The 13,683-nt window shown below is 38.0% G+C and overlaps 1 protein-coding gene across 5 annotated transcripts in view; it reads left to right on the top strand.

Annotated features, from left to right (window-relative positions):
* Positions 1 to 13,683, top strand: part of LOC125228401 (syntaxin-1A) — a 129,014-nt gene that overhangs the window by 55,466 nt on the left and 59,865 nt on the right. For 3 of the 5 annotated variants that reach the window (XM_048132962.1, XM_048132963.1, XM_048132961.1), the window contains exon 3: positions 462 to 560. The exons of the other annotated variants lie outside the window; for them this stretch is intronic. In XM_048132962.1, the coding sequence (XP_047988919.1) occupies positions 462 to 560 (99 nt within the window). The remainder of the gene's footprint in view (positions 1 to 461; positions 561 to 13,683) is intronic. 5 annotated transcript variants of the gene reach the window in all.

Here is a 13,683-nt window from a genome sequence, read left to right as displayed (position 1 = left end):
AATTTATCTGTCTTCGATTAAAAAAAACTCGTATATCGACATTGTACATTTTGTCTGTCATTCTTTGAAGTTATTCAGTGCGAGACGTAAATTAACTTTTTTATTTTTTTCTTACTTTTCTTTCAAATTTTTTTTCTTTGTATTTTTTTTTAATTACACAAATCAATACCTTTCATTTGAGATACGTTTTGTCAAAATCGGACGATGCAATAAAAAGATAGAATTTTTTTAATTTTCATAAAACACCTCGCTACGCTCGGCTTCCTAAGAGATGAAATTTCGATATCCTCGGAAAAAATCGTTTACTATGATGTCTACTATCACCATGCAAAGCGGCTTGCTTCCATCCAAAAGTGCAGCTTTTTTTTCATAACTAGTATGACTACAACAGGGATACACTTAATTGAGCTTGACCTTATCTTTTGGGCCGTCCGTTCTTTTCTTTTTGTTTTCTTTTTCAGACGGAAAATCCTGAACGTCCGAATTTATTTTCTCAATTTAAACGGAAGATTCAACCTGGCAAGAATACTCGTAGCGAGTTCTCAAAATTTGTGAACAATGTATGTAACCATAAACAAGTTGTATTATTAACAATGTGCCGCTTTCATTCTAACCTCTGTTCAGAGCAGGATTTTAAACGTTATGTCAAGGATAATAACATTAATAACTTAGAGAAGAGTTTGTACAAGATAACGTGTCAGGCGCAATGCATGCTACATGTAGCCACAAAGGCTTGTGTCCAAGTTTATATTTTATGAGTAACCTAGTTTCTGCAGCCTTTTTTAGATTTTTTGTTAGTTTACATTTATATTAAAACATAATGGAGCGCGCGATTTTAAAGATATGGCTTTTTAATTTTCCGTCAAGAATCTTAAAATGTTTTCGTTAGTCACGTACATTTTCATCAAATCTTCATGGTGAAGGGATTTATACTAAAACATAGTTTTAAGTCTAAAAGCTCAATATATGTCTCGATAAATGCAGTGAGTGTGAGTGGTAGTTTATTGAAAAACGGCACATATAAGCAATAAATGAGCGCAGAAATATTATTATTCGGACGTTCTCTGTTATAAACAACGAGACAGTTCAATAGCCGGCATTCAGACATTTGGGTCGCAACTAGTAATCCCCTTACGCGACGAGGATCCGCAAAATCCGACAAACTTCCTTATTTGACAAAATGGGCCCCGTTGGCAATATAAATGTTTGTACTGTCCATTTGCGGTCATTCTGACTTTGTCTGACACAAAACTTGATAGTAAGAATGTATTCATAATAAACTCATAGCTCAATATTGGACATGGCGACGAGGGTTGATTATTTTTGTATCAAATTTGTCACAACAAAATGTTGATTTAACTCCAGAAATAAACTAGTTTAGTGTGTTAGAACTGTTGCGATTTGCATACTTACCAACAAAGCCCGTAGACAGGAAATAGGAACTATCGAGAGCTCCCGATACTAGCCGTAAACAAATGTTTCTGCAATCCGTTGAATATCGCCTGCATACCACACTGCACTTTTATAAAAGTTGCAGCTTGTTGCTCGCCTTTGTTCCACCGCTGTTCCGTTGGACATGTTTATTGTTCGTAAGCGTTGTATTTTGTATTACGAGAGCTCGTCCACCAAGTTCGTTATACATTTTAACGTCTAGTTCACCGCATTCGCGTGCTGAGCACGTGTCGTGTCGATGTTTTGAAACAGAAAAAAAAGCAATAAGGGACCGTTTCCGTCCCGCCATTCCATCTGATTAATGGGTGTGCCCGCAAGAATTTTGGGCTGGCCGATGTTGATATCGGTTACTTTCATTTAAATAGGCACTCAAAACTCCTTTATTACGCGTTCCATTAAGATTTTTCGTGATTCAGCTTATCGCTAACTAGGGCTCCCGGTCGCGTCCGTGTTTCGTGTACCCGTTGCCGGGTATCCGTTCCCGTGTTACACGAATCCGGATTTCTGGCCCGTTTGGAACGGGTAATTAGGGACCGTGTAATTAAGGTCCGGGTACCCGTGTAGTCCGTGTGTCCGGATCGACGGACTCTAAAAACCCGCGGATCCGATCCGTTCTCGACGTTTAGTGATGCTTGATGATCGTTCGCGGTCTTGGTTCAAGCGAATATGAGAACCGAAAATGATAAAACCTTAATAACTAAAATGAGAAAGGGACAGCGGAGCAATTGTGACTGGGGGACAAATGTTATATACTCGACTTTTTCCATGTTTTACATTTTAGGCATTATTATATAGGGCACGCGTTTTAAGTGGCCTAAATTCGTATGATGTCAGAAAGCATGAAACTTGGTATGCACATAGCTTTGACATTCATAAGAATAAATAGAAGTAGAAACACGCCGAGGAGTCAATCTCTTCCCCCCACTATTATCTCCCATTTTTAGCGTTTTTAAATTTTCTCGAAAACTATTAAAGGTTTTGGTTAGTAAATATTACGAGTACTTACTAGAAAGATGTCTAGGAGAAGTACCATGAAATTCTCTACAATATTTCCATTTAAAGTATATTGCTACCCCTACTCATCCCACTAGTAGTTAAACACAAATATTATGCGGGGGACTTAAACATAATTTGAAAATGACGAGTTAAAGACTTAAAAGATAGTATTGTAGAAAAATTTATGGAGAATAAATATACTTTTCCTAAATATCGTGATTATAGCTTTCAGGGTTTTCATGACAATATAAAAAAAAACTGAAAATAGTGATATAAAAATGAGGGAAAAGAGGGAAAACATTGACACCTCGACGTACTGCGTACTTTTATTTTTTTCTAATTACCTCTATACATGTCAAGTCTCTTGCTTTTTGTCACACCCTATCCGACTAGCTCAAGTTAAGAACCAGGACTAGGGAACATATTCACTTCAAAGTGGATCCCTCCAAAATAACAAAAAAAATACCATTCTGAACTAGGTATTTGTAAAACAGCGCGGCTACATCTAGAACTTTTCAAACAAAAGGTTTGTCCACGTCAAAGGGAAGCCGGGTGTGAGGTTTGAGTGTCATTATTATCAGTAAAAATCACCACGGGTATTGGTTATTGTGCCGCCCACAAGTCATTATTATTACCTTTGTCTTCTCATGCGACGTTAATTCTACTAACTTCTTAGATAAAAACTAATAACTCTATAGTTCAAATACATTTCCTTAATTTGAAGGATATACCTCTATTGTAAATTCAGTATACAGTATACGCGATATAATCCGTTTTCATAGTTATGTGTTTATCTATTTAAGTATGTATATCGTCGCTTAGCACCCACAGTACAAGCTTTGCTTAGTTTGGGACTAAGTCGATCTGTGTAATGTCCCCAATATTTATTTATTTATTTTAAAACTATGAAACATAGATATAACTATAATAAATTGCATGAATAACTGTCGCGGTAACCAAAGACAATATTTTGAAGTATATTTGTCAACATATGTATATAAAGTAAGTACCTATAGGTGGTATGGTCCCTACAGGTAGTTAGTAAGGCACCATGAACATCATAAAATAATCAAGTAATTGAACTACTTAATATAGTATTTTTCACACAAACCAATACCCTGTTTAGACTTCTATTAGTTAACCTAGAGACAAATAAAGTCCATTGAACTCTACTTTTCGCAATTGTCTTAAGCAACTTTATTAAAAAAAAACCAGTAGACCTATAGGAATACGTTTGTAATATTGGGTTTGAATATCACCATCACCATATTATTTAATCTGTACGATTAACCTATAACGTAACGGGAACAAGTGCAAAAAATGTAGTTAACACGTTATTGATTCAAATAAAACGAGTACTGTATAAAACCAATTCGCGTCCGTTCGTTATATTAACAAAAAATTTAAAATTCACCTATTTTTCAAATACAAACCGGCACGGCAATAAGTCGATCGGTCTGCCGGCCGCCTCGTGTGTTCAATACCCGAGCGGACGTGCCGAAGTCCGTGCCTCCGGCCGTCCGGCCCCGAACGCCGATTCGGCACTACACGCGCGAACGGCACTACACGGGAACGGACTTCGGCGGGTTCGGGTAGTTCGGACGCTTAGCACCGCCGGGGCTAAGGGGCCGGGCGCACGGATCGGCGGGTAGTAACGAATATCCAGAGCCCTATCGCTAACTCATTTCTCAATTTTGACAATTATTTTTATCGGATCCATTTTTAGAAATGTGAAATAAAATGATTTTCTACTGAAAATTTTTCATGCGTCCTTCAAGAAGCGTTCCTTTTCATAAATCTGCTTGGTAGTGTGTGAATGGAGGACATAATAAATGAGCAAAATGAGTGGGGTTGTCAGCGGGGGTGGGGAGCCAGATTCTATTGCGACATTCAAACAATACGTGGGCTACGTGGCCCTCAATTAGTAGTAGATGGATGATCAATATGATCATACATGCTTCTTTACTGATATTTATTTTAACAATAACCCGCTAAAGATGAAAAACAGTTGCAAAGCACTAGAAGTTTTATTTGTAACCGAAGTATTGATTCATTCATAAAACGTAAGGGCTTTGTTGTTTTTGTTACGAAACAGTAGAAGTTTTGGGGAAAAAATTTGTAAGTGCCGAAACTTGAACACAAAATAAAGTTTTCCTTCTCGACTACAGATACCCTGTGATTCGTCAAACTGACGTTTTTTGTTCTTTCTTCTTTCGTGTATTGGCTTGCGATATAGGTAACTGAAGAGTTACATCCTTGAACTAAAATGTGTATTATTTGTACTCTCGCCGCAATATTTTTTCGTGACAAACATTTCATTTCCATTATTTACTTCGCTTCAAATCCTTAAGCGCCACCGTATATCGTGTATACCCGTGTTAATATTTTATCACAAATTGTGTAAAAAAAGTCTATACAATTCAACGTCCGCTTTTCTCATCGAAATTCGCCATGAAATATCCCCAAACATGTAGCAAAACTGAGTTATTCTCACGAAAGGTCGTGCAAACATACCGTAATCCGCGTTGACTTGTAGATTTCGTTTACATATTGTTTGCAATTTTCGTGCTTGAGCCGCGGACTAGCCTTTACATTACCAACTTTCACCAAGCAAAGTTAACTAGTTATCTCCTTTATTCATAAACGTTCACTAAAGATATCGAGCCGATAAAATTCGTTTGTCCCTTTCCCATGTATTGGTGTGATAGAATACGGGCAGAATACGGGTTATAGTTACGCTAAGTACCTAATAAATGAAACGGTTGCCCACAGAGCCTCTACCATGAGGGTTTAATGATTTAGAATACTTTACTCGATAGCGAAAGTCACGGAAAATTTTTGTATTTTTTGGTTCTAGTAAGTAACTCTTGGGAGCGCTGTTGAAACGTCAAAAACGCATGTGCGTGTATATGTATAGATGAGCTAAAATTTCGGATACAGTTCAACCCAGTTTCGCCTACAACTTTGTAAAGTTTCAACCTTGCCGTAACCTCTTCAGTCACCCTGTCTTGCCTCGCGACAGGCCTTCGTATCGTCCCAATCTATGCAAAGGACGGGGCTTGTTCCTGTAGGCCTTGTTAAGCACTTTAAGCTACTTGCTATCAGTGGCGGAGCGTCGATACAACTCGATTCCCAACGAGTTCCCTAAAATTCTCTAGTATCTGTAGAAGTCCATACAAAACAGATGCCAAAAACCCCTCCGGCTTTACCAACGAAAATTTTCACGCGCCGCCACTGCTTGCTATGCAGCATGATTACAAGATTTTGGTGGTTAAGTGGCATCTGTGTGTTTTTAAAAAAACTTGCTAATTTTTATATTAAAGGAAAAAAATGGAAAAATTTACGCTTCCGGCGGGACTGTCGGTAGATGGCGCTAGACGTCACCCCAAGACGTGTGTACAAAAAGGAAAGGCATGGAAAGATTTGCGAGGTCCGGCGTGGCTTCCGTAGCTCAATTGGTAAGAGCATTGCACGGATTGCAAAAATGGTGCGGGTTCAAGTCCCGCCGGAAGCGTAAATTTTTCCATTTTTTTCCTTTAATATAAAAATATTTAGAATCGTTAGCAGACGTTTCTGCTTAATAAAAATTAAACTTGCGTAATCCTAACAAGACCTAGTTTCTCACTCGTTGAAGTGGGAAGGAAGTCAGATGGTAGTTGCTTTCGTAAAGATTTATACTTTCTATAATAAGAAGGATTATAAAATATTGTCCTAAATATTATGAGTGATTAGGTCTGAAACATTGTTGAATTACTCAAAATTGTAACTAAGAGAGAACACTGGAAATTTCTAATTATCCAGTTCAGCAAGAGAAACAAAGCAAAATTGGTATTGATTTTACGAGCGTTAAATATTACCCGTCCTGGTTTTATCTAGAACAACATTTGGTTAACTGCAACATTGAACTAAAACTGAAAATGCAGGAATATAAACTGAAACTAGCTAGGGAAAATCAACTGATTACGCTGCGCTGCCGTTGTTGGCTCTTACTAAGGATATATTTTTCTAAAGAATAGGAACGTGATTCGAGCATCTCAGCTGCTTCAAAAGTCGACGTTTTTCATTCACAAGCGTAGTAAAATTATTTAATGTGGATATGCTCTCTAGATTTAATAACAAACAAACATGCGTACTTAATTATTCTCAATTACGATTAATTGCGTCATTATGAGATGTAAAAAAGTTTTGGGATTTTGAAAAGAAGTGTAGAGTAAATAGCAAACTAAATGTTATTTTTATTATAATCATGTAAAAAGTCATCGTATAAAGAATTATACGATAACTGTTTAGACTTACGAGTATACTCCCTGTTATAAAAGTAGGCGGCTTACATAATGTAAATATATTTTAATATATTTATATAATAAGGCAATAAATCAATTTGTAGTAATTTAGGATTGTTAGTTGTAAAAAAATCTGCACAACACAGAAAATAACCTAAAAAGCAAGACTGAAAGCCACAAGACTCCGGGCGGTAACAGTGGCATAAGAGTTATTCCTTTGACATGATTTTGAATTATGAGATGAGAATATCGTCACAGAAAAATAACGTGACGCGTCACGTTATGACGTAAGGCAACCTATAGGAACACGGAGCTCTTATTTTTGGAGCGTTATCGCTCTTGAAACCACTGATGCAATTTTCTATTTTGAAACTATCTACAGTATGCATACAAATGGCGTTAAATAAATGTTCAATGAAATATAGTTTACAATTATAGCGACATAACTAGATAGTTTATATGCACTTATCACGCGATATAATGCAAACGACAGATATGTATCATATCAACTGTAACAAGAAATATAAAGGCGCACCAAGACAATAGTACATTACGATACAAGTGCGTAAAAAGGAAGTTCGAACCGAGTGGCGATAAATTAATCGACACGAGTTACGAATTTCCTTTTCGCACGTGTATCGTACGACGTTTTCAGTACAGATGAGCTTTCGAAGTTTCGACCTGTCATATAATTAACCACTTCTCGCACTAGTGCGTAAAAAAAACACCATCTGTACTGAAATAGTACATTACGATACAAGTGCGTAAAAAAGGAAGTTCGAAACGAGTGGCGATAAATTAAAACACGACCGAAGGGAGTGTTTTAAATCGACACGAGTTACGAATTTCCTTTTAGCACGTGTATCGTACGACGTTTTTCAGTACAGATGAGCCTCCGAAGTTTCGACCTGGCATATAATGAACCACTTCTCGCACTAGTGCGTGAAAAAAACACCATCTGTACTGAAAACGATATTAATAGTGGTTGCTGCAACTGGCCTTAAAGGTATCTACTTGGCAACAGCACGGCGACGTTGAAATTGGCGTGCCGTCGGCGAAGTAGCAACGTCGACATGCAGTTTCCATTCAAGTTCTTACCAGCCGGCGTATTATGGTTCCAATTTTATCACTTATCACTTATCGATGTGGATAAAGTAACCGTCACGCTTTCGCAAGTATGTCAGTGTGAGAGTGACAGATGTCTTATCCACGTGGATAAGTGATAAAGATGGAAGCATGATACGCCGGCTGGGTTGCAGTTTGTCTTTATTGGCACTAACAGGCCACAACTATCGAAACATAACTTCAATAGTTTGATTATCACTATCATCAGTATTCAATATTTCATAGTCCGAAGTCCGAATTCTGTAAAATCATCCTCTACGCTAAAGATTCGTCGCGTCATCACAAATTGTGTAAAAAAAGTCTATACAATTCAACGTCCGCTTTTCTCATCGAAATTCGCCATGAAATATCCCCAAACATGTAGCAAAACTGAGTTATTCTCACGAAAGGTCGTGCAAACATACCGTAATCCGCGTTGACTTGTAGATTTCGTTTACATATTGTTTGCAATTTTCGTGCTTGAGCCGCGGACTAGCCTTTACATTACCAACTTTCACCAAGCAAAGTTAACTAGTTATCTCCTTTATTCATAAACGTTCACTAAAGATATCGAGCCGATAAAATTCGTTTGTCCCTTTCCCATGTATTGGTGTGATAGAATACGGGCAGAATACGGGTTATAGTTACGCTAAGTACCTAATAAATGAAACGGTTGCCCACAGAGCCTCTACCATGAGGGTTTAATGATTTAGAATACTTTACTCGATAGCGAAAGTCACGGAAAATTTTTGTATTTTTTGGTTCTAGTAAGTAACTCTTGGGAGCGCTGTTGAAACGTCAAAAACGCATGTGCGTGTATATGTATAGATGAGCTAAAATTTCGGATACAGTTCAACCCAGTTTCGCCTACAACTTTGTAAAGTTTCAACCTTGCCGTAACCTCTTCAGTCACCCTGTCTTGCCTCGCGACAGGCCTTCGTATCGTCCCAATCTATGCAAAGGACGGGGCTTGTTCCTGTAGGCCTTGTTAAGCACTTTAAGCTACTTGCTATCAGTGGCGGAGCGTCGATACAACTCGATTCCCAACGAGTTCCCTAAAATTCTCTAGTATCTGTAGAAGTCCATACAAAACAGATGCCAAAAACCCCTCCGGCTTTACCAACGAAAATTTTCACGCGCCGCCACTGCTTGCTATGCAGCATGATTACAAGATTTTGGTGGTTAAGTGGCATCTGTGTGTTTTTAAAAAAACTTGCGCAATTTTTATATTAAAGGAAAAAAATGGAAAAATTTACGCTTCCGGCGGGACTGTCGGTAGATGGCGCTAGACGTCACCCCAAGACGTGTGTACAAAAAGGAAAGGCATGGAAAGATTTGCGAGGTCCGGCGTGGCTTCCGTAGCTCAATTGGTAAGAGCATTGCACGGATTGCAAAAATGGTGCGGGTTCAAGTCCCGCCGGAAGCGTAAATTTTTCCATTTTTTTCCTTTAATATAAAAATATTTAGAATCGTTAGCAGACGTTTCTGCTTAATAAAAATTAAACTTGCGTAATCCTAACAAGACCTAGTTTCTCACTCGTTGAAGTGGGAAGGAAGTCAGATGGTAGTTGCTTTCGTAAAGATTTATACTTTCTATAATAAGAAGGATTATAAAATATTGTCCTAAATATTATGAGTGATTAGGTCTGAAACATTGTTGAATTACTCAAAATTGTAACTAAGAGAGAACACTGGAAATTTCTAATTATCCAGTTCAGCAAGAGAAACAAAGCAAAATTGGTATTGATTTTACGAGCGTTAAATATTACCCGTCCTGGTTTTATCTAGAACAACATTTGGTTAACTGCAACATTGAACTAAAACTGAAAATGCAGGAATATAAACTGAAACTAGCTAGGGAAAATCAACTGATTACGCTGCGCTGCCGTTGTTGGCTCTTACTAAGGATATATTTTTCTAAAGAATAGGAACGTGATTCGAGCATCTCAGCTGCTTCAAAAGTCGACGTTTTTCATTCACAAGCGTAGTAAAATTATTTAATGTGGATATGCTCTCTAGATTTAATAACAAACAAACATGCGTACTTAATTATTCTCAATTACGATTAATTGCGTCATTATGAGATGTAAAAAAGTTTTGGGATTTTGAAAAGAAGTGTAGAGTAAATAGCAAACTAAATGTTATTTTTATTATAATCATGTAAAAAGTCATCGTATAAAGAATTATACGATAACTGTTTAGACTTACGAGTATACTCCCTGTTATAAAAGTAGGCGGCTTACATAATGTAAATATATTTTAATATATTTATATAATAAGGCAATAAATCAATTTGTAGTAATTTAGGATTGTTAGTTGTAAAAAAATCTGCACAACACAGAAAATAACCTAAAAAGCAAGACTGAAAGCCACAAGACTCCGGGCGGTAACAGTGGCATAAGAGTTATTCCTTTGACATGATGTTTGAATTATGAGATGAGAATATCGTCACAGAAAAATAACGTGACGCGTCACGTTATGACGTAAGGCAACCTATAGGAACACGGAGCTCTTATTTTTGGAGCGTTATCGCTCTTGAAACCACTGATGCAATTTTCTATTTTGAAACTATCTACAGTATGCATACAAATGGCGTTAAATAAATGTTCAATGAAATATAGTTTACAATTATAGCGACATAACTAGATAGTTTATATGCACTTATCACGCGATATAATGCAAACGACAGATATGTATCATATCAACTGTAACAAGAAATATAAAGGCGCACCAAGACAATAGTACATTACGATACAAGTGCGTAAAAAAGGAAGTTCGAACCGAGTGGCGATAAATTAATCGACACGAGTTACGAATTTCCTTTTCGCACGTGTATCGTACGACGTTTTTCAGTACAGATGAGCTTTCGAAGTTTCGACCTGTCATATAATTAACCACTTCTCGCACTAGTGCGTAAAAAAAACACCATCTGTACTGAAATAGTACATTACGATACAAGTGCGTAAAAAAGGAAGTTCGAAACGAGTGGCGATAAATTAAAACACGACCGAAGGGAGTGTTTTAAATCGACACGAGTTACGAATTTCCTTTTAGCACGTGTATCGTACGACGTTTTTCAGTACAGATGAGCCTCCGAAGTTTCGACCTGGCATATAATGAACCACTTCTCGCACTAGTGCGTGAAAAAAACACCATCTGTACTGAAAACGATATTAATAGTGGTTGCTGCAACTGGCCTTAAAGGTATCTACTTGGCAACAGCACGGCGACGTTGAAATTGGCGTGCCGTCGGCGAAGTAGCAACGTCGACATGCAGTTTCCATTCAAGTTCTTACCAGCCGGCGTATTATGGTTCCAATTTTATCACTTATCACTTATCGATGTGGATAAAGTAACCGTCACGCTTTCGCAAGTATGTCAGTGTGAGAGTGACAGATGTCTTATCCACGTGGATAAGTGATAAAGATGGAAGCATGATACGCCGGCTGGGTTGCAGTTTGTCTTTATTGGCACTAACAGGCCACAACTATCGAAACATAACTTCAATAGTTTGATTATCACTATCATCAGTATTCAATATTTCATAGTCCGAAGTCCGAATTCTGTAAAATCATCCTCTACGCTAAAGATTCGTCGCGTCAACGTAAGTAATTCAGTATGCGCGATCCTCTAACCCCAAACACTTCGTCTGTTTCTTTCGTGCCGCAAATTCGCCATGCGTTTGCGTTTTCATTTAATCCACAACTACTTTGCGACATAAATATTCACGGCGTGGCGGGTATTCATCATAATCGTGCGGTTCATTTACATGTTATTATGTGAGATGTGCTAACGTGGTCTTTATGTTATGTCCTCATATGAGCAGTCTCGATGTCGGCAGATTTGTGTGTATGAAAATTAAATTCTGCAAGCTTCTTATTACTACTACGCCGCTTGAGTAGAAAAACATTCAAGAAATACATACGTTTATTTAACAGTAACTAATACCTTACGCTACGCAGGTCAATAGCCGAACAAAAGGTATTGGAAAAACGATTGCATAGTAATCATTATTTTGGGATCGAGGATGGTGGGAACCAGCCTTTGGCAAAGAAACCTCATTCATACTTAAAGGAAATCCCATATTATTTATGCATGTTGCCTGTGAAGGGTGAAGGGTGCGACAATGCGAGCGAAGGGATTATTTGCTACTCTGGAACACTCTACCAAACTTTGCAGGTACTTAGATACTTACAAATTCGAGACTCAAATGGGCCCACAGCCTATGAGCGTACGAACACTGCATGGAGCTTTGAATAGAGCGTAACGCTTATGCGGGGCGAGGACAGCCACTGAAATGTAAAGGCCATGTACTCCTTATGGCTTGCGAGACTATTGTCAAAGCAGTCCATTGTAACAAGACCTCAAAATCCATACCAGCTCTGTATATTTGATAAGCACACGTATACTGGTTCATTAGAACCTCCGACTCGTAGATAAGGAATGGCATCAAAGTTCTGGGGAGATTAGTCCCAAGCGTTGCAGAACAGGTTAATTACAGAGTTGAGCTCGCTCGGTTGAGGACCGGGACCGCTCTGTTTAAGGAAATGTCAACTGGAGTTCCGTTTATACCAAAACGTTGATTTGAAGGCATTTCCGACTGTGTACTTCTCTGAAATGTACTTCTGGAGAGTGTTTTATTTATTAATTGAAGAGATCTAGGTCTTATTTCACATCTTTATTGTATCTGAAAACTTGTTATTTTTGACTGGATGTCGAAGTTAGGTTGTGGCTCGGGTGACTGGTTGATAGAACGGTTAATAAAAAAAGGGAATTCAGAACAAATCAGCATTAATCCTACAGTATTTCTGACACAATGACGAATTTACTTTCATTCAATTCCATCCCTCCCTCGTTCAATATCAGTTTTTATATGGACGAAACGCCAGCTCAGCATCTCCTGCTATTTTCGTCGTCAAAATAACATGACCTATATTCGCTTCTGACTTTATACCTATTAGTGTTTATGTATATCAGAGTGCATTATGCTTGGAATTCCCACGCACTGCCCCACTGTTTACATAGTCCGTTGGTTTATTGCGCGAAAATTGCTGTAAACTGTCGAGTGTTAACCATTCATGTGTTTACGTCATTCTCGTCTGACTTTACTGAGTCAATACTGAACAATCACCTCTTTATACCACCTGGCCGGTTGAATATGACCGCTTGAAAACTTTACTTAGTATTACCGTGCCGTAGTATTTCAAGTAGTAGTTGAATATTAATTCAAGGTGTTGGTTGGTCCAATTGTTGTCCCTCTGAAGGGAGGGACCAACAAAAGGGACGTCGTTTGTCGTGCCATGCGATGCCAATGTCCACTAAAAGTGTGCCATCACACGTCAGTGTGCGTACTGTCAGTTACGTTGCTTACGTTTTATATTTTGACAGCGAAGGGAGTGTTCAGGAGGTTAATGATAAATGAGCTAACTCTCGTTTCTCATTTCCAATTTCCTACTCGTAAGGTATTTGATGAGCTTAAATCTTTTCCTTTCTTTCAGAATCATTTCAACATTTTTATAACAGACACTTACCGCGCCCTCATCTAATACCCGTCTTCCTCTGGGTTTTCCTTAACGGGATACGTTTTTTAGTGATGTTAACAAACCTTTGACGTGCCCGAGATTCGCGCGCGGCACATAAATGAAGACTTATGGTATATTTATTTAAAACACGTTCAGAATACACCGGGAAATTCACAAAATTCCTACGAAGCGAAATAACGGCTGAAATTAAAATATTCTTTTCGTTTCAGTTGATTTCGGCGAAGCATTTTAGCGCTATACGTGTGTTAAAAAATGCCACAAGTAACGAAGTGCGTTTTAAAGAGAAATGTTAATGTTTTTCGTTA

This window comes from Leguminivora glycinivorella, chromosome 7 (assembly GCF_023078275.1).
Source record: "Leguminivora glycinivorella isolate SPB_JAAS2020 chromosome 7, LegGlyc_1.1, whole genome shotgun sequence".
NCBI classification, from domain to species: domain Eukaryota; kingdom Metazoa; phylum Arthropoda; class Insecta; order Lepidoptera; family Tortricidae; genus Leguminivora; species Leguminivora glycinivorella.
This window is presented reverse-complemented; position numbering and strand designations above follow the sequence as displayed.